The sequence below is a fragment of the Cherax quadricarinatus genome, chromosome 73 (genome assembly GCF_038502225.1).
Source record: "Cherax quadricarinatus isolate ZL_2023a chromosome 73, ASM3850222v1, whole genome shotgun sequence".
In the NCBI taxonomy this organism is placed as follows: domain Eukaryota; kingdom Metazoa; phylum Arthropoda; class Malacostraca; order Decapoda; family Parastacidae; genus Cherax; species Cherax quadricarinatus.
In genome coordinates, this window is record NC_091364.1 from 351,303 (window position 1) to 377,371 (window position 26,069).

The 26,069-nt window shown below is 40.8% G+C and overlaps 1 protein-coding gene across 1 annotated transcript in view; it reads right to left on the reverse strand.

Annotated features, from left to right (window-relative positions):
• LOC128701115 (ubiquitin-conjugating enzyme E2 L3) overlaps positions 1-22,478 on the reverse strand; it is a 31,722-nt gene extending 9,244 nt beyond the window's left edge. Inside the window, exons 1-3 of the mRNA XM_053794682.2 lie at positions 22,340-22,478; positions 4,607-4,702; positions 2,125-2,253 (exon numbers count right to left, since the gene is read on the reverse strand). Of these exons, the coding sequence (XP_053650657.1) occupies positions 2,125-2,253; positions 4,607-4,702; positions 22,340-22,366 (252 nt within the window). The 5' untranslated portion in view covers positions 22,367-22,478. The remainder of the gene's footprint in view (positions 1-2,124; positions 2,254-4,606; positions 4,703-22,339) is intronic.
• Between the last annotated feature and the right edge of the window lie 3,591 nt (positions 22,479-26,069).

Genomic DNA, 26,069 nt, shown 5'->3' on the forward strand with positions numbered 1-26,069 from the left:
AAGCTTTGATCCTATTCAAAAGGAGACTGTTGTTGTTAACCCTTTCACTGTCAGTACCGTAGTACTACAGCTTGCAAGCCAGTGTTGATGCCGTAGTACTACACCAAAATTTTAGCGGCTTCAAATCTGGCGGGAGAAAGCTGGTAGATCTACAGGTGAGAGAATGGATGTGTGGTCAGTGTGCACAGTGTAAAAAAAATCCTGCAGTACGCAGTGCATGAGAAAAAAAAACTTCAACCATGTTTTTAGTTTAAAACGCCGACTTTGAGGTGTATTTTGTATGGTATTAACGGTTGTATTCTTGTTTTCTTGGTCTCATTTGATATAGAATGGAAGGTACATTACAGAAATAGAGATAATTTCAGTTAGTTTCATGATAAAAAGTACCTTGAAATTGAGCTTAATATAGCAGAAATGTTCAATTTTTGCAGATGTTCCAGAGTAAACAAATGACGTCACCGTCTAATACGTGTCCAACTGGCCAGTCTAATATGCAGTCACAAATGGGTTGACATTATTTATACAGTTATTACAATAATGCAGTAGTCTGTATATCAGTAAATCTTCTATTTTTTGTGAATAAAAATTCAAAATGGAGAGCAAGAGTAATACAAGAGGCCTGGAGACGTGACTAATAAACAGAGAAAATGTTATTTAAGCGCCAGGAATGTCTGATTTGTTTATTCTGGACCCCATTCTGAAATTGGCATCTTTTAAAATTTGTGTGAAATTGGCCAAGCTGCCAATTTCTTACCATTTTATTGGGTAGTTGAAATCAGTAAATGGGCAGTTTCTTGTAATCAATCGATAGAGCAAATGGAGTTCTAGCGAAATAGCTATGAGTTTGGCCGACTGGAACAATGGAATTGGGCGAGAATAGGGCTCAAATTAGGCGAAATTGCCGATGCATACATATCGCCGAGACCGCTAACTTCGCGAGAGTGTAATTCCATAAGTTTTCCATCAAATTTTCCTACTTTTGGTGTCATTACCACCAAGATAAGATTCGATCCTGGAGTTTACCTGGAAAGAGTTCCAAGGGTCAACGCCCCAGCAGCCCAGTCTGTGACCAGGCCTCATGGTGGAGCAGGGCCTGATCAACCAGGCTGTTACTGCTGGCTGCATGCAATCCAACGTACGAGCCACAGCTCGGCTGGTCTGGTACCAACTTTAGGTGCTTGTCCAGTGCCTGCTTGAAGACAGCCAGGGGTCTATTGGTAATCCCCCTTATGTATGCTGGGAGGCAGTTGAACAGTCTTGGGCCCCTGACACTTATTGTGTTGTCTCTTAACATACTAGTGGCACCCCTGCTTTTCATTGGGGGGATGTTGCATCGTCTGCTGAGTCTTTTGCCTTCGTAGCGAGTGATTTTCGTGTGCAAGTTTGGTACTAGTCCCTCTAGGATTTTCCAGGTGTATATAATCATGTATATACAGGTTAAAAGGGGTTAAAAGATAACTCAGTGAATTGTGTAAAATTACCAACTTATGCACTTTATAGGGTAGCTCTGATAGTTGAATGGGTGATTTCTTGGCACAACTGATAGAACAGAAGGTTTAATAGTGAAAAAGCTAAAAATTTGGTAAAACTGAACAATGGACTTGGCCTAAAACAAGACTCAAACTGGGTGAAATTGCCAATACGTAAATTGCACCCCAACTGATAAAGTTGCGCCTGTGTAATTCTGACCTTCATATTTTTGGTGTCCCTACTTCAGAAATCACATCAGAAGAAATTTCTAATTTAAAACTGCAATTCAGCAATTTTAATTTTTTGGGATCACAACAGTAAAAGGGTTATATTGGAATTTACTGAATTGTGTAAAACTGGCCAAATTATTGACAGTTGTGTACTTTATAGGGTAGATCTGATAGTTGAATAGCTATGACATGGGTCAAATTCAGCAATGGAATTAAATTAAAATAGGCCTCAAAGTGAGCAAAATTGCTCGTGTAAAATGTATCCAGAATACCAGTTTTGCACCGAATTTTCCAATTTTGATCTCATTAATTTTGGAAAAATTTCTAGCTATTCAGATTTTTTTTTTAATTAAGATGGCTATTAGTTTTAAATTTCAAGCATCACAACAGTGAAAGAGTGAACTCTTAAATCAGCTCAACTCACCTGCCCCTTCTCATCTACATTAGGATGATAAATCTTTGTCTTAAAATTTATTTTGGGTGGCTTAAATGGGTATTCTGCAGGAAAGTTCACTTCAATCCTAAATGCTCCTTTATTGTATGGGGGATTTTCCTGAAAATGAGAATAAAAATATTTAGTAGTTACCTACAAAAGAAAGGGCATAAAAAAAAGTACAGGAGGGCCCCGCTCTATGGTGCTTCCCTAATATGGACAATGCAAATTACATCCAGAAATTCATTTACACGGCTCCCTGATTCACTATTACGGCATTCATGCACCATTATTTACATCCTCCGAGAGCTCCACATCTATCAACTGTTTGGAAACTTTCCAAAATTTCAAGTTTTAAAGTCATTGCATTTTTTTTTTTTACACGTTGGCCGTCTCCCACCAAGGCAGGGTGACCCAAAGAAAAAGAAACACTTTCACCATTACTCACACAATCACTTGTGTTTGCAGAGGTGCTCAGATACAACAGTTTTTTTCTATTTAGATGTCACTCCAAACAGCCAATATCCCAAACCCCTCCTTTAACCCTTAAACTGTAGATCTACGTTTTTTTACATATTTTCAAATACATATAACAAAAAAAAAGTAGATCAAAGTTTTTTTTATACGTTTTCAAATGTAAAAAAAAGAAAAGATCTACGTTTTTTTACATACTTTCAAATGTTGAAAAAACGTAGATCTACGTTTGGACAGTTTAAGGGTTAAAGTGCAGTCACCTCCAGGACTCAAGTCCGGCTTAACCGGTTTCCCTGAGTCCCTTCACAAAATATTACCCTGCTCACACTCCAACAGTTCATCAAGTCCCAAAAAACATTCATCTCATTCACTCCTATCTAACATGTTCACACATGCCTGCTGCATATCAAAGCCCCTTGCACACAAAACTTCTTTTACCCCTCCCTCCATCCTTCCCTAGAATGACCCCTACCCCTCCACTACAGATTTATACATCCTCCAAGTCATCCTATTTTGTTCCATCCTCTCTAAATGACTAAACTACCTTTGAATAATACTTTTAGTAATTCCATCAAATTTCCACACTACAAATTCTCTACATAATATTTACACCACACATTGCCCTTAGCAAGGATATCTCCACTGCCTCCAGCCGCCTCCCTGCTGCAGCATTTGCAACCCATGCTTCACACCCATATACGTGTTGGTACCACTATACTCTCGTACATTCCCTTCTTTGCCTCTACGGATAACGTTTTTTTTTTTTTTGTCTCCACACATACTTTGGTGCACCACTCACCTTTTTTTTATTCATCAATTCTATGGGTTAACCTCATCCTTCATAAACTCATCCGCTGACAAGTCCACTCTCAAATATCTGAACACATTCACTTCCATACTTCCTCCCTCCACTGTGATATTCAATTTTTCTTTACCTAACTCATTTCATACCCTCATCACCTTGCTCTTATCTACATATACTTTTAACTTTCTTCCTATACACACATTCCCAAATGCATCTGCTAACCCTTGCAACTTCTCTTTAGAATCTAACAAAAGCACAGTATCATTTTGTATTTGATATCCCCCATACTTTAATCCCACCCCTCTCTCCAACACCCTATTATTTACTTCTTTACAATCCCACCTATAAATATGTTCAACAACCATGGTGACATTACACATCCCTATCTAAGGCCTACTTTTATTGGAAAGTAATCTCCCTCTCTCCTACACACGCCCTAACCTGAGCCTCGCTAGCCTCATAAAAACATTTTACAGCATTTAGTTACTACCTATTCCATACACTTGCAACATCTGCCACATTGCTCCCCTATCCACCCTGTCATATGCCTTTTCTAAATCCATAAATGCAATGAAAACTTCCCTACCTTTATCTAAATATTGTTCACTTATATACTTCAATGTAAACACGATCTACACATCCCCTACACATTCTAAAGCCTTGTTCATCTGCAATCCTGCTCTCTCTCTTACCTCTATCAATAATAACTGCCATACACTTTACAGTATTAAGTAATACAATTTAAGATATAAAAATTATATTAAGATCAAATGATAAATTTAACTTAATGCCAAATTCAGCTTCAAGAAACAGTGGACAACATGAAGTTCTTTATTAAAATGTTTAAGTTAATGTAAATATATTTAGAGTAATACAGTAACAATATCATGTGATAAAATAACAGTATTCTGCTGTATAAAACATGAAAAAACTGCAAAGCAAGATGTGTGTTTTTGCAAAGCCAAAATTATGAATTACATAAAAATTTCACACTTTAAAATGTATTATAAAAAAAGATAAGAATATGCAAATACGTACGTTATTTGTCTTCAAGTTATGCAAATAATGAACCGCAAACCTGTTTCTAAGAAATGATCAGGCACAGCATATATGGCTCAATACAGATACTAAAATAATGAATGTAGTAACTACATGCTAAAACTATTTTGGTTCACATACAGTATTGACACTTACTGGTACTATAAGTCCTTGCCATGTTAATATATTGCTCTCATCCACCTGTATGTCCCTGAAGGATTTAATTCCTGACTTACGGATATCTGCCAGTTCCTGTGAAAACAAATATTTTGAAGGTTATGCAGTACAGAATATAGATTACAAGTTCTCAAAGTTTTCTACATACAGTACTGGTATATATTACTAACCATTAGCCTATTTACCATGCCAATGTCTACGGTACCTGTTACCCGGAGTTACCACTGGGCCTGTTAAGTCATCCCTCAGAGAAGCAAACGATATACAGTGGACTCTCCGTTTTTTGTCGATCTCTGTTATCACCGATTTCAGTTTTGGCCGACTTTTTTCGTCAATTTTTTGGTTGTTTCGTCAATTGTACAGAACCTGTCCAGTGCCCAGCGCGCAGACAAAGCTGCCTCCCACACCATTCTCAGCCAGTGTAGCGTTGTTTCTCGGTGAGTGAACATATCCTGCCAGATCATATGAAACATTTTGTAATAATCCATTGTTTTTGCCACTTGTTTATTGTGTGTGACTGCTAAATAAGTGACCATGGCCCCAAAAAAAGCTCCTAGTGCCAGTGCATGGTAAAAAAGTGAGGAACACAGAACTGAAAAAAGAAATCCTAAGAAAATGTGACAGTGGCATACGCACTGCTGAACTTGGCAGGATGTACGGGAAGGTGCCATCAACAATCAGAGAAAAGAAATTGTGCAAGCTGATGTCACGAAAGGGATGAATGCGATAACCAAACAGAGATCCCAAACAACTGAAAAGGTAAGGCAGTTGCATGATGATCTCAAAGAAACTGCCTGAAACAAGTGCTGATGTAGGTGAATTTAAGGCCAGCAAAGGCTGGTTTGAAAAAGTCAAGAAGCGAAGTGGCACACACACTGTTGTAAGGCACGGCGAGGGTGCCAGTTCAGACAAAAAAGCGGCTGAAAAATTCATGAGGGAATTCAAATGTTATGTAGAGGCTGAAAAATTTCAACCCCAACAAGTGTTTAATTGTGATGAAACAGGCCTGTTTTGGAAGAAAATGCCAAAGAGGACCTACATTACGCAGGAGGAAAAGGCACTCCCAGGACACAAGCCTATGGAAGACAGGCTAACACTCTTGTTGTGTGGTAATGCTAGTGGGGATTTCAAAGTGAAGACTTTACTGGTGTATCACTCTGAAAATCACAGTGTTTTCAAGAAACAGTGTTGTCAAGAGTAAATTGTGTGTGATGTGGAAGGCTAACAGTAGGGCATGGATCACTAGGGAAATTTTCCTGGAATGGTTCAATGAAGTGTTTGGCCCAAGTGTGAAGAAATACCTCCTGGATAGTAAATTGCCACTCCAGTGCCTCCTGTTAATGGACAATGCTCTTGCTCATCCTCCAGACTTGGCAGACCAATTGTCTAAGGAATTCAGTTTTGTAACAGTGAAGTTCTTGCCTCCTAACACCACTCCTCTCATCCAGTCCATGGACCAGTAGATCATTGCAAACTTCAAAAAACTGTACACCAAAGCAATGTTTCAAAGGTGCTTGGACACAACCTCAGACTCTGAATTGACCCTAAGAGTGCTCTGGAAGAATTGCAGTGGTCCCTCAATTATCGTCCTTAATCTGTTCCTGGAAGTGGGACTATTATCAAAATAGACAATTTTCGAATCAATTTTCCTCATAAGAAATAATGTAAATACAATTAATCCGTTCCTGACACCCAGAAGTAATAAAACAAAAAAAATTTTTACATGAAATATAGATGTAGTACATAAACAATACAATGGGACATGATGAATGAAACATTAACAGCATAACACTTACCTTTATTGGCGATTCTTCTTAGTGTATGGAAGACTGGAGGAGGAGAGAGACTGAATTACTGTTTGGAAGGGGAATCCCCTTCCATCAACACCTCAGCAGCTTTCACAGCTGCTGGCATGGCCGACGCGGCAGGTTGTGTAGCGGGCTAGCTGCGTGATTTTCAAGGATAGCTCCTGGTCAAAGAGGATGACCAGGTCCCTACTTAACAGAACTCAGTGTGAATGCTTTGAGAAGATACCAGAGCAGCGAACGGACATCCCAGTGCATCGTTTCAGCATAAATAGTTGAAGTGTTGTGCAGTTTTAGAGGGTTTGGTGTTGTTGAGTCAGGACCAGTCAGCGCCTCCCCCCCTCTCCGCTGGGGGGGAGGGAGAGGGCGTGTGTAGTAAACAGTGACCCTCTCATAACGCCTCACCCCTGCGCGTCTCCCCCGCCTCACCCTCCCAACTCCCAGCGCCACCCCATCTGTAGAGGGTACTTCTCCCCTAACCCACGATGTCAGCAATGGCACTGCAGGGAGTGCCGGGCTCACAGGAACTTCCACTACAGGGACAGCATCGTGGAGTTCGACCGCGAGGCAGCTGTCAGGTGTGCCACAGGCAGTGTGTACTCAGTTCCTCAAGCTTCAACATCCGTGCACACGAGGGCCTGGGATCTTCAATCAACTTGGCGTCCACCAGGACACTGACAAGTCCCTAGGACAGCTCTCCATCGGGCTGCTAACGGAGTCACTGGCTTCTTGGACCTCTTGGGGAGGGTCGATGGTACTCGTGCAAGCAGCAGATCCCTGGGCAACTTGCTGCTGTTTGCAATGGCTGTCTGCCGAGGAGAGACAAGCACCTAGCAACATCTGTTGAGGCAATGGATGAATTCCCTGCTATGTTTGTTAACTACTCATTACTCTGTAATTTGTCTATGATTGTAATCATGTCATAACGTGTTTATCATTCATTACCTTTGAAACTTGTCATGATTGTGACCAGCTCTACCTGGAGCTCATTACCTTTGTAAATTCTCATGATTAATGTGTTTATGATTCATTACCTTTGCAATTATTCATGAGTGTGACCAGCTCAACCAGGAGCTCATTACCTTTGTAACTTGGTCATGATTATGACCAGATCTAGTTCATTACCTTTGTAACTTGCTCAGCTATCAAAACTTTGGAGTCCAGTCCCTGGACCAATTATGTACCTCTGTAATCTTTTGACTACCGCCCACAGGATGGGTATGGGGTGCATAATAAACATATTAAACTAACTAACTAAACTAACCAAGTGCTTTTCTGGGGTTACTTCTCTTCTCTGTTTCTTAATGCCACTAGGACCAGCTTGAGAGTCACTGGAGTCCTGTCTCGCAAAAAAACTGTCCAGAGAGCTCGGTTTCTTTAAAACTTCCCTAAAATGGGCCAAGACTGTCACTGTACAAGTTGCCGATATGGGTTGCAACATCCTTCTCAGGGTGATGTTTCTCCATAAATCTTTCCATCCTACCCCACATTTCAAAAATCTCCTTAACTTCTGAAGAAGGCACCTTCTTCCATCTCTCTTCCTCCTCCTCTGCAGCAAGATTCTGAGCTGCAATCTGTTGCTCTTCCTGCTGAAGCTCTTGCAGCTCCTCAGTGGTTAGCTCTTCATTGTGGTCCTCCACCAACTCTTCCACATCCTCCAAACTCACATCCAACCCCATGGAACTCCCCAGTGTTCACAACTGACATAGGCTCATCAGGGGCTGCCTCAAACCCTTCAAAATCCCTCTTGTGGACACAATCTGGCCACAAGTTTCTCCAAGCAGAGTTCAAAGTCCTGGTAGTCACTCCCTCCCAAGCCTTACCTATAAGGCTTATGCAATGGAGAATACTGAAGTGTTCTTTCCAAAAATCTCTTAGGGTCAAGTGAGTGTCTGAGGTCACACTAAAGCACCTTCCAAACATTGCTTTGGTGTAGAGTTTTTTGAAGTTTGAAATGACCTGCTGGTCTATGGGCTGGAGGAGAGAGTGGTATTCGGGGGCAAGAACTTTACTGTGATGAACCCAAACTCCTTCAGAATTAGGTCATCCAAGTTTGGAGGATGATCAGGTGCATTGTCCATTACTAGGAGGCACTTGAGATCCAATTTCTTTTCCAGGAGGTAATTCTTCACACTAGGGCCAAACACTTCATTGAACCACTCGATGAAAATTTCCCTCTTGACCCATGCCTTATTATTAGATCTCCAAAACACACACCATTTACTCTTCATAACATTGTTTTTTTTGAACACTCTGGGATTTTCAGAATGGTACACTAGTAATGGCTTCACTTTGAAATCCCCACTAGCATTAGGACAGAACATGAGCGTCAGCCTGTCTTTCATAGGCTTGTGTCCTGGGAGTGCGTTTTCTTCGTGAGTAATGTAGGTCCTCTTTGGCATTTTCTTCCAAAAGAGGCTTGTTTCATCACAATTGAACACTTGTTCAGGTTTCAGTCCTTCAGCCTCTATGTACTCCTTGAATTCCTGCACATATTTTTCAGCCACGTTTTGGTCCGAACTGGCAGCCTCACCATGCCTTATCACGCTGTGTATGCCAGTACGCTTCTTAAATCTCTCAAACCAGCCTTTGCTCAAACCAGCCTTTACCAAATCGTCATGCAACTGCCTAGCCTTTTCACAAATAATCAACGTCATAAAATGTTTATCCACACTAATAATAACTTCTCAACATCTTCGAGTACTTGTGATCTCATTTTTATCAGCATATTTACCCCCTTTGCAACAACAGCTTCCTTGATTTCCTTTTTCTTGGCTATGATGGAAGATATGGTTGTACGGGATTTGTTATACATCCTGGCCAGTTCGCCCACATGTACGCCACTTTCATATTGTTCCATGATGTTTTTCTCAAATTCAATCGTATTTCTCACCTTCTTTACCAAAGGCTTGGCACTAGGAGCTTTCTTTGGAGCCATGCTAGCTTATTTAGCACTTGCAAGCACTAAAATGAATGGAATATTATGAAATATTTGTATGAACATGTGAGGGGACCATCGCTCACTGGTAAACAATGGCACACTGGCTGGGAAGGGAGGCCGAGGCGGCTCAGAGCCATGAGTACACATCCAGGACGAAAGACGATTAGCAAGTTAACGGACCATTTGCAAGCCAATGTTTGGATAAAATAACACGACGATTTCCGAAATGGACGACAATCAGGCCGGACGATTATTGAGGGACCACTGTAATTCAATATCTTCCACTGCATAGGCCTTATAGATAAGGCTTGGCAGGGAGTGACTTCCAGGACGATGAACTCTGCTTGGGGAAAATTGTGGCCAGGTTGTGTCCAAAAGAAGGATTTTGAAGGGTTTGAGGTTGACCCTATACCTGTTGTGCAATCAACTGTGGCATTGGGTAATTCCATGGGGTTGGATGTGAGTGGCCAGAATGTGGAAGAGTTGGTGGAGGACCACAATAAAGAGCTAACCACTGATGAGCTGCAAGAGCTTCATCTGCAACAGCAACAGACCACAGCTGAGGAAATTGCTTCAGAGGAGGAGGAAGAGAGATGGAAGAAGGCACCTTCTTCAAAGATTAAGGAGATTTGTGCAATGTGGACTAAAGTGCATTCGTTTGTAGAGGAACATCACCCTGAGTAAGCTGTTGCAATCCGTGCAGGTAACTTTTACAATGACAATGCCATGTCACGCCAGAAACAGACCTATCTGCACAGATATTTTGTGCGACAGGGGTCCAGTGACTCAAGCTGGTCCTAGTGGCATCATAAACCAAAGGTGGGAAGTGACACCTGGATAAGGACTTGGTACCAAGAGTCTTTATGAAGAGGGATTCCCCTTCCAAAGAATAACCTCTCTTCCCTCTCCCCTCCTCCCTGTCTTCCTTCCAGCAACAACAGCCTTCAATAAAGGTAAGTGTCATGTGTAATGTTCATTCTTTTGTACATGTAACTATCTTTAAGGTAAAAAAATTTTTTTTTGTTGATACTTCTGGGTGTCTGCAACAGATTAATTCCATTTACATTATTTCTTATGGGGAAAATGGTTTCGGTTTTGGCCGATTTCAGTTTTGGGCGATGGCTCTGAAACGGATTAACCCTTTGACTGTTTTCGACGTATAAATACGTCTTACGAGCCAATGTTTCTGACGTATATACAGTGGACCCCCACATACCGCACGCATCGCATACCGTACAATCTGCATACCGCTCGCTTTTTTCGCAAAAATTTTGCCTCGCATACCGCCCAAAAACCCGCTCACCGCTCTTCGTCCGAGACGCGTCCAATGTGCGGCCTGAGCCACGCTCACATGTTCCGCCGGTGGCATTGTTTACCAGCCAGCCTCCGCGGTAACATCCAAGCATACAATCGGAACATTTCGTATTATTACAGTGTTTTTGGTGATTTTTTCTGGAAAATAAGTGACCATGGGCCCCAAGAAAGCTTCTAGTGCCAACCCTACAGCAATAAGGGTGAGAATTACTATAGAGATGAAGAAAAAGATCATTGATAAGTATGAAAGTGGAGTGCGTGTCTCCGAGCTGGCCAAGTTGTATAATAAACCCCAATCAACCATCGCTACTATTGGTGGTACAGCTGCTGCTGCTGCTGCTGTACCACCGTCAGCTGCTGCTGCACTGTCAGCTGCTGCTGCTGTTGTACCACCGTCAGCTGCTGCTGCTGCTGTAGTACCATCTGCTGCTGCTGTAGCATCGTCTGCTGCTGCTGCTGTAGCATCGTCTGCTGCTGCTGCTGTAGCATCGTCTGCTGCTGCTGCTGTAGCATCGTCTGCTGCTGCTGCTGTAGCATCGTCTGCTGCTGCTGTAGCATCATCTGCTGCTGCTGTAGCATCATCTGCTGCTGCTGTAGCATCGTCTGCTGCTGCTGTAGCATCGTCTGCTGCTGCTGTAGCATCGTCTGCTGCTGCTGTAGCATCGTCTGCTGCTGCTGTAGCATCGTCTGCTGCTGCTGTAGCATCGTCTGCTGCTGCTGTAGCATCGTCTGTTGCTGCTGTAGCATCGTCTGCTGCTGTTGTACCACCGTCAGCTGCTGCTGCTGCTGCTGTAGCACCGTTGTTGGTGTGGCTTATTGAGAATACCAAGAAACAATTAACCCCAGAGGATTTGCCACCCAGGATAACCCAAAAAAGTCAGTGTCATCGAAGACTGTCTAACTTATTTCCATTGGGGTCCTTAATCTTGTCTCCCAGGATGCAACCCACACCAGTCGACTAACACCCAGGTGAACAAGGAAAAATGCCTGGAACTAGTGCTCATATTGGTGAATTTAAAGCCAGCAAAGGTTGGCTTGAGAGATTTAAGAATCGTAGTGGCATACACAGTGTGATAAGGCCTGTTCTGGAAGAAAATGCCAAACAGGACCTACAGTACACAGGAGGAAAAGGCACTCCCAGGACACAGTGTCTCATCAGTCATTGCTGCATCTTCAATAAAGGTAAGTGTCATTTATTCTTCATTTAGTAGAGTAGTACATGCACAATATATATTGTGCATGTACTACTCTACTATTGTGCATGTATCCTTCTTTTTGTGTGTAGGAAAATGTATATTTCATGTGGTAAATTTTTTTTTTTCATACTTTTGGGTGTCTTGCACGGATTAATTTGATTTCCATTATTTCTTATGGGGAAAATTCATTCGCATACCGAACATTTCGCATAACAATCAGCCCTCTTGCATGGATTAAAGTCGCTATGCGGGGGTCCACTGTATACTCAATAATTCTAGCGGCTTCAAATCAAGTGGGAGAAAGCTGGTAGGCCCACATGTGAGAGAATGGGTCTGTGTGGTCAGTGTGCACCACAAAAAAATCCTGCAGCACACATTGCGTAATGAGAAAAAAAAAACTGATCGTTTTTTTGGAATAAAACGCCGACTTTGAGGTGTATTTTCGTATAGTATTTATCGTTGTATTCGCGTTTTCATGGTCTTAGGTGATAAAATGGAAAACATATTACAGAAATAGAGATGATTTTCATTACTTTGACGATGAAAACGACCTTGAAACTGAGCTCAAAGTAGCAGAAATGTTCGATTTTTACCAATGTTCAGGAGTAAATAAATCACACCACACGTCCAATACACGTCAACTGGGGAGCCTAATATTCTTTCACTAGTGCACTGATATTATTTATACCATTTTTACAATAATGCAGTAGTCTGCATAACAGTAAATTTTGTATTTTTTTTGTATGAATAAAAAATCAAAATAGAAAGCAATAATAATATAAGAGGGGCCTAGAGATGTGACTAATGAACAGAGCATATGTTATTTTAGTGCCACGAATGTCTGCCTTGTTTATTCTGGACCATATTTTGAAATTGGCATCTTTTTTAGTTTGCGTGAAATTGGCCAAATTGCCAATTTCTGACCACCATATTGGGTAGTCCAAATTAGTAAATGGGAGGTTTCTTGTACTCAGCTGATAGATAAAATGGAGTTCTAAAGAAATAGCTATGAGTTTGGTCACCTGGAACAATGGAATTGGCTGAAAATAGGGCTCAAAGTCGACGAAATCGCCGATACGCATATGTCGCCGAGACCGCTAAATTTGCGGGAGCATAATTCCATGAGTTTTCGACCAAATTTCGAACTTTTGGTGTCATTGCCATCGGGAAAAGATTCTCTATCATTTCATAAGAAAAAATAATTTTTTTTTTTCAAAAATTGAGCGACATAGAATGACAGTTTCAGAGAGGGGCCTGAAACAGTCAAAGGGTTAAACACGAAAACCGAGGCTCCACTGTACAGTACTAAATGGTCTCAGTGTTATATTGTATTCTGGATACAAAATGGTAGTCTGAACACAATGATTGTAAAGTTGTAAAACTGGCAGCTACTACAGTACTAGTAATTTAAATGGTCAGTCATGTACATCTACTTCAGTGGGATCTGGCCAGTGCCATAGATATGTACATGTAAACTCAAAGTGCCCTCAATTACAATTCAAACTATGATTAATGTCCAAAATCTGCTGAGGAACAGTCACTACTATTACTTAGAAGAGTAGATGCACTTTAGTCTTAAGTCATAAGCAGATGGTTTTACTGGGAGCCACAGAGCAAGAAAGGCTCTACTGGACAGAGTGGAGTACACCAACAAGAGTACGAGATAACCGAGTACCAGTTTGTGAGTTTACCTCCACTAGCTCCCTCTTTTCCCTAAGAGTGTACTGCCCCATTCCTCGACAGTAATATGTGTTAAACTTCGTTCAGTGCAATAATTAAGCTGTTGAATAAGAGAACTTGTGTAGACTTGGATGTATGTGAAAACTCCTGCAATAAAGTAGTATACCTGGAGGGGGTTTTTGGGGGTCAATGCCCCTGCTGCATGGTCTGTGACCAGGCCTGATCAACAGGCTGTTGCTACTGGCCGCACATAATCCGACATACAAACCACAGCCTGGCTGGTCAGGTACTGACTTTAGGTGCCTATCCAGCTCTTTCTCGAAGACAGCCTGGAGTCTATTGGTAATCCCCTTGTGTATGCTGGGAGGCAGCTAAACAGTCTTGGGCCCCTGACACTTAGCATTGTCTCTTGGTGTACTTGTGGCATCCCTGCTTTTCACTGGGGGGATGTTGCCTCTCCTGCTGAGTCTTTTGCTTTCATAGGGATTGATTTTCATGTGCAGATTTGGAGCTAGTCCCTCTAGGATTTTCCAAGCATATATTATCATGCATCTTTCTTGCCTGTGCTCCAGGGAATACAAATCAAGGGACTTCAACCATTCCCATTAATTTAGGTGCTTTATTGAACTTATACATGCTGTGAAAGTTCTCTGTATATTCTCAAGGTCTTCAATTTCACCTGCCTTGAAAGGGGCCATTAGTGTACAGAAATATTTCAGCCCAGAGAGAACAAGTGATTTGAAGAGAATCATCATGGGTTTGGCATCTCTAGTTTTGAAGGTTTTCATTATCCATCCTATCATTTTCCTAGCAGATGTGGTAGATACATTGTTGTGATCCTTGAAAGTAAGATTCTCTGACATTAAGATAAGATAAGATAAGATTTCGTTCGGATTTTTAACCCCGGAGGGTTAGCCACCCAGGATAACCCAAGAAAGTCAGTGCGTCATCGAGGACTGTCTAACTTATTTCCATTGGGGTCCTTAATCTTGTCCCCCAGGATGCGACCCACACCAGTCGACTAACACCCAGGTACCTATTTGCTGCTAGGTGAACAGGACAATAGGTGTAAGGAAACGTGTCGGAATTTCCACCCGCCGGGAATCAAACCCGGGCCCTCCGTGTGTGAAGCGGGAGCTTTAGCCACCAGACCACCGGGCCAGGTCCTTCACATTAGTTTTTCGCTCTTTTATACCTGGGGTTTACCTGGAGAAAGTTTCGGGGGTCAACGCCCCCGCAGCCCGGTCTGTGACCAGGCCTCCTGGTGGATCAGAGCCTGATCAACCAGGCTGTTGCTGCTGGCTGCACGCAAACCAACGTACGAGCCACAGCCCGGCTGGTCAGGAACCGACTTTAGGTGCTTGTCCAGTGCCAGCTTGAAGACTGCCAGGGGTCTGTTGGTAATCCCCCTTATGTATGCTGGGAGGCAGTTGAACAGTCTCGGGCCCCTGACACTTATTGTATGGTCTCTTAACGTGCTAGTGACACCCCTGCTTTTCATTGGGGGGATGTTGCATCGTCTGCCAAGTCTTTTGCTTTCGTAGTGAGTGATTTTCGTGTGCAAGTTCGGTACTAGTCCCTCTAGGATTTTCCAGGTGTATATAATCATGTATCTCTCCCGCCTGCGTTCCAGGGAATACAGGTTTAGGAACCTCAAGCGCTCCCAGTAATTGAGGTGTTTTATCTCCGTTATGCGCGCCATGAAGGTTCTCTGTACATTTTCTAGGTCAGCAATTTCACCTGCCTTGAAAGGTGCTGTTAGTGTGCAGCAATATTCCAGCCTAGATAGAACAAGTGACCTGAAGAGTGCCATCATGGGCTTGGCCTCCCTAGTTTTGAAGGTTTTCATTATCCATCCTGTCATTTTTCTAGCAGATGCGATCGATACAATGTTATGGTCCTTGAAGGTGAGATCCTCCGACATGGAATTTGTTTAATATTCCGATAGTTTTAATTTCCTCGAGTTTTCTATAGCGGAGTAATTGAAATTTGTCTTCATTGAGCTTCATATCATTTTCTGAGGCCCATTTAAAGATTTGGCTGATATCATCTTGGAGATTTGCAGTGTCCTCAATAGATGACACCGTCATGCAAATTCAAGCATCATCAGCAAAGGACAAGGTGCTGTGGCTTACATTCTCTGTCTATGTCAGATATGAGGATGAGGAACAGAATGGGACAGAGTACTGTACTTTGAGGCACAGAGCTTTTCACCATAGCTGCCTCGGACTTTACTCTGTTTACTATTACTCTGTTTTCTATTTGTTAGGAAGTTATAGATCTATCTAGCTACTTTTCCATTTATTCCTTTATCACATTTTGTGTGCTATTACACCATGATCACATACATGGAAGGCAAAATTTTGCCGAGTCTGTGTATACTACATCTGCATTCTGTTTTCCTCCAGAGCATCCAAGACCATATGTGGCACTAGTACGATAAGAGACAACACAATTAGTGTCAGGGGCCCAAGACTGTTCAATTGGCACCCAGCATACATAAGGGGGATTACCAATAGATCCCTGGCTGTCTTCAAGCAGGCACTGGACAGGCACCTGAAGTCAGTACTTGACCGGCCAGGCTGTGGTTTGTACATTGGATTGCAGGCAGCTAGCAGTAACAGCCTGGTTGATCAGGCCTTGGTCCACCATGAGGCCTGGTTACAGACTGGGCCACAGGGGCGTTGACCCCCAGAACACTCTCCAGGTATACTCCAGGTAATAAAGTATTTATAATTTTTTTTTTTTTTTTTGCCCAATTCACTGTGAATAAAGATATTGTCTGGTGAGCTCCTGGAAGCTCATGAAATTACTATTTTTGTTAGAATGAGTAAAAAATGCATGGTGCCAAATACAGTGGACCCTCGCCTAACAATATTAATCTGTTCCTGAGAGCTCATCGTTAGCCGAATTAATTTTCCCCATAAGAAATAATGAAAATCAAATTAATCCGTTCCTGTCATCCCAAAGTATGAAAAAAAAATTTTACCACATGAAATAAACATTTTTATACATCCAAAAGAGGAAGACATGCACAATTACTACTCTACTAAATAAAGAATACATGACACTTACCTTTATTGAAGATCTGGTGATGATTGATGGAGCTCTGGTGGCCTGGTGGTTAACGCTCTCGCTTCACACGGTGAGGGCCTGGGTTCGATTCCCAGCCAGAGTAGAAACATTGGGCGTGTTTCTTTCCACCTGTTGTCTATGTTCCCCATCAGTAAAATGGGTACCTGGGTGTTAGTCGACTGGTGTGGGTCGCATCCTGGGACACTGACCTAATTTGCCTGACATGCGGAGCATAACAAGGGGCTTTCTATATAGCAGTATGTCATTGTTGTCAGCTAGGCCTGTATACTATGTACATGTACTTGGAGTAAATAAAGATATTATTATTATTATGGGAGGAGGGGAGATGGTGGAAGTTGTTAGTGTTTGGAAGAGGAATCCCCTTCCATGAGGACTTGAGGTGCAAGTCCTTTTCCGGGGTTACTTCCCTTCTTTTAATGCCACTAGAACCAGCTTCAGTCACTGGACCTCTGTTGCACAACAAATCTGTCCATAGAGCTCTTTACCTTGCATTCCTTCAAGATTTTCCTAAAATGGGCCACAACACTGTCATTGTAAGTCACCAGCACGGCTTGCAATAGCTATGTTAGGGTGATTTTCATCCATAAAGGTTTGCACTTCAACCCACTTTGCACACATTTCCTTAATCTTTGAAGTAGGCACAATAGATTCCACAACTGGCATAGGCTTCTCAGGGTTAGGCCCAAACCCTTCAAAATCTTTCTTAATTTCCATACTAATTCTCACCCTTTTTACCACAGGGTTGGCACTAGAAGCTTCCTTGGGGTCCATGGTGACTCATTTTGCAGTTACAAGCACTAAAAACACTGGGATAAGGTGAAACGTACCAAATGTATGCGTAAATGCGACCGCACTGGCTGGCTTGTAAACACTGGCCACATATGAACAGGTCCCGGATGAATCACGTTGGGCGAGTCTTTTATCATTAGCTGGGGCAAAATTTTGACGCTCAAATGCTTCGTTAAGCGGATTTAACGTTATGCGATGCGTTCGTCAGGCAAGGGTCCACTGTATCTCCTACGAGACTGAAACATCATCATAAGTTTCATTCTCTTACGTGAGGTTATCTGTGTATTGTTCCAGTCATGGTATTGTGCCTTTATTCTTTATGAGCTATCATTTAGGTTGTATATATAACCTAAGTACAGCAAAGAATAAATTATTTTATACAAACTTATTTTGGGAGATACTGTATAAGGAAAATGAATATATTTACATATTTAGGGTACACAAATAACCCGCATATAGGAGAGAGGAACTTACGACGACATTTCGGTCTGACTTGGACCATTTATAAAGTCACACTAACAAAAACGAAAGGAGGGAGTACATATAGGCCAGCAGACATTGACGAGAACAAGAGAGGAAGAATTAAAGAAGGAAGAGAGGTAATAGTAGTAGTGGAGTCAGTCAAATACTAAGAAAAAGGAGCACTGCAAGGGAGCTAGGGGCCCATAGGGTAGGAACAAGAATACAGAGGGGGAGAAAATAATAATGATTGACAAAATACCTAAGGCAGAAGAAAGAAAACCCAAAGGGGAGAGAGGAAAGAGGAAAGGAAAAAAGGGAGCATTTTATATTGTAAAATGTTCCAAACTTCAGAAAACCCATGATTTAACCTGATTCTTTTTTCCCCTTCTCCCTTCTTCCCTTTCCTCTTTGGGTTTTCTTTCTTCTGCCTTGGGTATTTGGTCCATCATTATTATTCCCTCCCCCCTCTGTGTTCTTGTTCTTACCCTATGTGGGCCTCTAGCTCCCTTGCAGTGCTTCTTTTTCTTAATATTTGACTGACTCCTCTACTACTATTACTTCTACCACTACCTCTCTTCCTCCTTTAATTCTTCCTCTCTTGTTCCCGTCAATGTCTGCTGGCCTATATATACTCCCTCCTACTCTCAGTTTTGTTAGTGTGACTTTGTAAATGATCTGAGTCAGACTGAAACGTCATCATAAGCTCCTCTCTCCTATGTGCGGGTTATTTTTGTATTGTTCCAGTCGTGGTATTGTGCCTTTTTTGTTATGTATTTAGGCTACAAGCACACTGAGGCATGTTTCATGCTTGGCCAGATATAAACAAAGACAGGTGGCATTTTCTGATTTATTTAACCTAACCAGACATTACCTTACCATACTTTAACTAAACATACCCTAACTGATTTTTGTCAAATAAAAATTTGCACAAGGTATACTTACTTATTCCATAATCTTCACAGATTGTACATGTTTATGTCAGTGGCATAACTAGGAGAGCAAAGGGAACAACTGCTCCCCCTGAGCACATTTTTCAAAAGTGGTGCCTTTTCAATAATTTTTTAAATCTTTAGTTCACTTGTACCAATGACATGTGTTCCATTTATCCTAACTTGTCCACACTGCACCATTTTTCTGACCTTACCAATAACTCCTGCGTGTGGACTGATGAAGCCACTGTGTGGCGAGGCGTTTCCTCAGTAGGGATGCCCAAGAGTTGCACATGTGTCTAATTTATCAACATGTCGGTTCTCTGAACCATTCATCTACAAAGTTTATGCATAATTGAGCACAGCTTCCCGGGAATCTGGAGTAAATGTTGCCAGAATCTGGACGGGAATTATAAATAAAACGTTTCCTCCTATAAATATCTCTCGCGGTATGGTTTTATGGAGATGTTAATAACATAAAATACAGTGTGTACAGCTACAAGGCCATACACTGGAACATTACAACTCAGTGTCCAAACATCCAATTTTCCAAACACACCTCAATGCAAACCTTACAGGATATGACAAAACACATTCATAATAATAATAATATCTTTATTTACTACAAGTACATGTACAAAGTATGCACGCCTAGCGGACATAAATAACATACTACTATATAGAAAGCCGCTCGTTATGCAGAGCAGTATAATGGTACCGGGAATCCTTCACTTGCCTAACCCTTAGGCACGACCTACTTCCACATTTGACAAATGTGATACCACCTATGACTGTTGCACCTCTCCTGCCTACAGTATATAAGCTACTTCTTCGCACATATACTGTATTCTTTTCAAGACTGATGGACTGACCACATCGACTCGAGGCTGAAGGACCGATTACCTCAAACTCCCGTTTTTCACCGTTCTCCTGCATATGGACTGATGAAGCCACTGTGTGGTGAAACGTTTCCTCATTAAAGATACCCAAGTGTTAAAAAAAAAAAAAAAACTAGCGTAGTTGTGGAACGATCCTTTAGTCAGCTCAAAGACAAAGTCCTACCTTCTTTCTACAATAGGCAAGGATAGATTGTCTTGGTTAACTTTGCTCTCCACTGAAAGAGTTGGCTACTGAGGTGGATTATAATAAAGTAACAGATAACTGGTAGAATTAAGTCTAGATGAAAGCGACTGTTGTCGTTGCTTCATACCTTTTTCACATTGCTTCATTTTTTTTTTCATTTTATGATTAAATTTAAAATAATTAAATAACACATGCTTTTATTAGGCTTTGAGATTAATGAGTTTACTATAAAACTTTATTGTTTTGATTTTAAATACAAAATAACAATTATGTACTTCATTGTTTTGATTTTAAAAACAAAATAAAACCGTACAATGAATTTAAAATTATTTGGTACATGTTATAAGTAAGTAAGTTTATTCAGGTATACACAAATACAGTTACATAGAATTATCATACACAGCAGCATATGTGTAGAGAACCTAGGATAACCCAAAAAAGTCAGACAGAGTGACTTATTTCCATTGGGGTCCTTTTACCTTATTATTATAATATGAAGGTTATATTATTTTCTTATTATTCTACAATGAAGATAACATCTTATTATCATACTAAAAAGACTATCTACTACACCAAGGTCATTAAGACTATCTACAATACGAGGGTCATTACTAGGAATATGGTAAAATTTACAGGCATGTTAGCTAAAAAATAGAAAATCATTCCCCTCCCTTTCTGTAGCTACATTCATCAGACACCTTTTGGCACTCTTCTTGAACTGGTTCATACTATGACTGGCTTTGACATGTGCGGGCAGTCTGTTCCATTCCTTTATTGCTGTACAATAAAAGGTGTTTGAAGCCTGTCCAATGACTGTGGGTACTACAAAGTTGTGCTCTCTCCCCCTAGTACTATGATTGCTTTGGTTCCCAACCTTGACAAAATTGACAGCAAGATATTCTAGACATTGTTTGTGAGCAATTTTATAAACTTGATTTAGCTTCAGTTGTTTTACTCTGTCTTCCACATTCAGCATATCCAACTGCTGTAATTCATCCTGGCCTACATGTTCTCTTGGTCCCAGCCCCAGGATGAATCTTACGATTTTGTTCTGGGTGATTTGCAGTCTATCTTTCAGTTTTTTTGTCAAGGCAGAGTACCAAGAAGAGCAAGCGTAATCCATATGGCATTGTATTAGGGCTAGACATAGGGTCCTGCAAGCCTCAGTAGGTAGACACTGTGCTTGTCTATATAGGAACTTCAGTCTGGCATTCGCTTTCTTTACTACACTGTTCCCTATCAATTCTCCTGACATGCATGGGTCAAAGGGGATTCCCAAATATTTTACTGATGAAACCAAAGTGATGGGCTCCCCATTACATTGAACATTAAAATTATTTACCCTTCTCAGTTTATGTTTCGTGCCAAAGAGAATGGCTTCAGTTTTCCCTAGGTGTAATGATAGTTTGTTGTCTACTAACCATTTGCTGCAGGACTCCAGTTCCAGTGTTAAAACATTAGCAATATCTTGTGGGTCTTTACCTGATACTAACAGAGCACTGTCATCTGCATACAGGAGGAGTTTGCACTTGACACTGATAGGCATATCATTATGGCCCCTTTTTTGTGCGCGCGCTTGCTCCCCCTAACTTTAGAACCTGGCTATGCCACTGGCTGAAGTGTAAAAGGACGATAGAGTTCTACCGAGTAGTTGTCGGTAACTATAGCCATTCTTTAATACTGTACTAGGATTACTATTATATATTAAAAGGAAACAGAAGTGTGATTAGGTTAGTGATGTGGTTAGTGAAGAACCAGTGTAGTTATTAACAAGAAAGCATATGTGAAGGTAATCAGTACAGTCTATTGTACTATGTATAATTACCAGATTAAGTTATTAATGTACTGTGGCGATACCTGTGATTAGCTCTGACAGTGTCATCACAGTGCCACATCTACCTAGTGCCATTCACATGGTGTTACTACAGGTACAACTTTCACTTGGTGCCATTACCTATCTGTGTCAAGAAAGACAACTTATTCACTTGGTGCCACAAATGCTGACACCTACCTGGTGCCAACATCAATATAGTGTCACCAGTGCCAACACCTTCATACTCGGGAAATTCAGATTCCTCACACGGAAACCAATAAAAACTTAACAATATGCCTATCAACTTTTTTTTTAACTCCTTTAATAATGGCCTAAAAATCACAAAATATAACATCCTTGAAAATCGAAAATGTTAACAAATTATAAACATAAATGCATTAAAATCAGAATAAGAGAAGCCAAGCATTTACCAAACGACCTGGTAACAGAGGACTTGAGGCGATTTTACCCCTTTTTATGAAAGTTTATAACGTCTTTATGGTTTTCCTAGAGGGAGGAAGACTCCATATTCCCCCGAGTGCAGCTGTCAAACAAGATAGAAAGAACTAGCAGAGACAGAGGGTAAAATAGGAGCAGAACCCACCTTCTGCAGCCGCCGTGTCGCCGCCATACTTGTTTCTGCAGCTCTCAGCAGGTCTCTGGCTCATCATTATAACCCGCCATTTTCAAACTTGAATCATTTTATTTTGGTAAAGGCACACATAATTCACTTTCACAAATTATCATACATAGTAATATATGCAAAACAATCATTGTGAAAATAGTGAAATTCCAAGAGCTTTCGCGATTTCTCACATTATCAATGATCTGTAGTCGTTGTTTTATATATATCGTCTTATCAGCTGTTTACTGTGATCTTATTACACAGTAATAATGTGTAAATTACCTAGGATAACCCCCCAAAAATCAGTGACTTATTTCCATTGGGGTCCTTGTAATATCTTATTATTTAAGCCTTAAGAATAAGAAGTTTATTTTGACATGATACATGGTGGTACAGAGGAATATAAAGGTTGGGTTTACATGCCAAAAGCCCCTTTGTATGCAGAACATTTCGGGAAAAATTTAAAATTATCTTAAGATTAGTGAGGTAATAACAAGTCATATGATCATTAGATGAGCTACAATGAGTAAAAGAGAATAGAATATTCTCTTAGGTAATGCTATATGGCTTTAATAAGTCTAGTGGAGAATAATTACACTGTTGAATTAGTTTATAAAAATACAGTATTACAACAGAAGTTTAAAACAATTTACAATATATATTGCTGTATAGCCCTTGTGGCTTAGCGCTTCTTTTTGATTATAATAATAATAATACAATATATATTACAATTTAGTACTATTTAAAACAATAAAAATTTAGACATCATAGTAGTGAGTGGTTGAGCAATCCTCAGCACAATATGCAGTAATGTAATTGAAACAATTTGAAGTTGAGCAGACTTAAATTATTAGAAGTTTATTTTATTTGAGTAGCTTAAAACAGCTAAGTTTATTCAGATCCCCATCAGTAAAATGGGTACCTGGGTGTCAGTCGACTGGTGTGGGTCGCATCCTGGGACACTGACCTAATTTGCCCGACATGCTGAGCATAACAAGGGGCTTTCTGTATAGTAGTATGTCACTGATGTCAGCTAGGACTGTATACCTTGTACATGTGTATGTAGTAAACAAAGATATTATTATTACACACAAGTTCATGGACTATCATACATAGCAACAGCAACATATGTGTAGAGATATATAACAAATATAACAAAGTTTCATTTAGACTCCATGACGAGGCCTCAATAAGGAATTTCACAGCAGACCTAGAGACTGTTGACTGGCCTACAGAATTCTCCAATGCCAATGGTATTGACGATTGGACAGATTTTTCTTAACAAAATACTTAGACTATACAACAAACATTGTCCTATAAAAACGAAACAGATCACGAATAAACGGCTTGGTTGCCCATGGCTAACCAGCAGCATTCTGAAATCCATTGATAAGAAACACCAATATGAAAAGCAATATAGACAGGGCTTAATACACAAAGATATTCTTAAACAATATTCAACAGTTCTCACCAAATTAATAAAGAAAGCCAAACAACTGTACTACTCCAGCAGATTCACTGACACAAGAGGAGATATAAAAAAGACCTGGAAAACACTTTCCCAGATTCTGGGGACCCATAAACTTAAAAAAATACAAGAATATTGTTCTATTTAAACCTCATGAAACACCACTGCATCCCACTGATAAAGCTAACAAGATAAACGACTTCTTCTCAAACATAAGAACTAATCTCGCCAGTAAAATCCCACATACCACTGCCCGTGCCGGGGACTACCTAGATGGGAATTTCCCAAATTCCTTCTATCTTGTACCAACTGAGCCCACGGAAGTCACCACGATCATAAAGTCACTTAAAAATAACTCGGGGAATCTATCTCATGTCCCACCAGGAAAAATAAAAGCACTAATGATGCAATTATAAAAATGCTAGACCTGCTTTACACAGAATTGGAAAATAAGGAATATCCGCTAGGAATTTTTATTGACCTAAGAAAAGCGTTTGACACGGTAGACCACGGCATCCTACTCCACAAACTTGACCACTATGGTATAAGAGGCCATGCGCTTGCGCACAGGAGACTATATTCATTTATAACGTCACAAAACATACTCAACCCCTGCCAATTTGGATTCAGGAAAAATAAAAGCACTAATGATGCAATTATAAAAATGCTAGACCTGCTTTGCACAGCATTGGAAAATAAGGAATATCTGCTAGGAATTTTTATTGACCTAAGAAAAGCGTATGACACAGTAGACCACGGCATCCTACTCCACAAACTTGATCACTATGGTATAAGAGGCCATGTGCTTGCATATTTTAAATCCTACCTTTCTAATAGGTATCAGTATGTCACCATTAAAGACACAGCCTCATCAATACGACCACTTGATACTGAAGTTCCACGGGGAAGTGTCCTTGGACCCCTGCTCTTCCTCATTTACATCAATGATCTTCCAAACATATCCCAACACCTGCTGACGACACGACTTATGTCATCTCCCACCCTAATCAACACCATTGTTAACGAGGAGCTGCTCAAAATATCGACTTGGATGACAGCCAATAAACTTACACTTAACACTGGCAAAACCTACTATACGTATTATGTATGGTGGCCCGGTGGTCTGGTGGCTAAAGCTCCCGCTTCACACACGGAGGGCCCGGGTTCGATTCCCGGCGGGTGGAAATTCCGACACGTTTCCTTACACCTATTGTCCTGTTCACCTAGCAGCAAATAGGTACCTGGGTGTTAGTCGACTGGTGTGGGTCGCATCCTGGGGGACAAGATTAAGGACCCCAATGGAAATAAGTTAGACAGTCCTCGATGACGCACTGACTTTCTTGGGTTATCCTGGGTGGCTAACCCTCCGGGGTTAAAAATCCGAACGAAATCTTATCTTATCTTATCTTGGTAGCAGAGCAGGTGTTGCGCAACTTAACATTAAGATTGACAACACTCTAATTGCCAGACATAATGAGGGCAAATTCCTTGGTCTATACCTCGACAACAACCTAAATTTCAGCACCCATATCCAACACATAACAAAAAAAGTATCCAAAACAGTGGGGATCCTCCGTTCACTTATATATCCATACCTCACCTATGCTATCTGTGCTTGGGGTTCAACTGCAGCAACACACCTAAAGCCAATAATAACCCAACAAAAAGCCGCAGTAAGAATAATCACTAAATCCCATCCCTGGCAACACACCCCCCACTCTTCATAGATCTAAACTTACTCCCTGTTCAGAACATCCACACTTACTACTGTGCAATCTATATCTACAGGACCTTAAATTCCAATATTAACCTTGACCTAAAATGCTTTCTTGATAGTTGTGACAGGATCCACAAGCATAACACCAGACACAAACATCTCTATGGCATTCCCCGTGTTCGACTAAACCTTTACAAAAATTCAATGTATTTCAAAGGACCTAAAATCTGGAACACCCTACCTGAAAACTCTAGAACTGCAGACACATTCATCACTTTCAAAACTACAGTTAGAAAACATCTTATCTCCCTGATCCACCCCGACAACTAACTACATGATAACCACCTGGTGGTTCAAAATTACACTCACTCACCCACTGACTCTAAACCCAGAAATACTAATCTTAATCTTAAAATAATAAATCCTAACTAGTCATAAGTTTGCCTATGATACTCAAATATAGACACCTTGTATTGTGCCAAAACAAAAGCATTCACATTGCTAAACTCACAAATTATTATGTA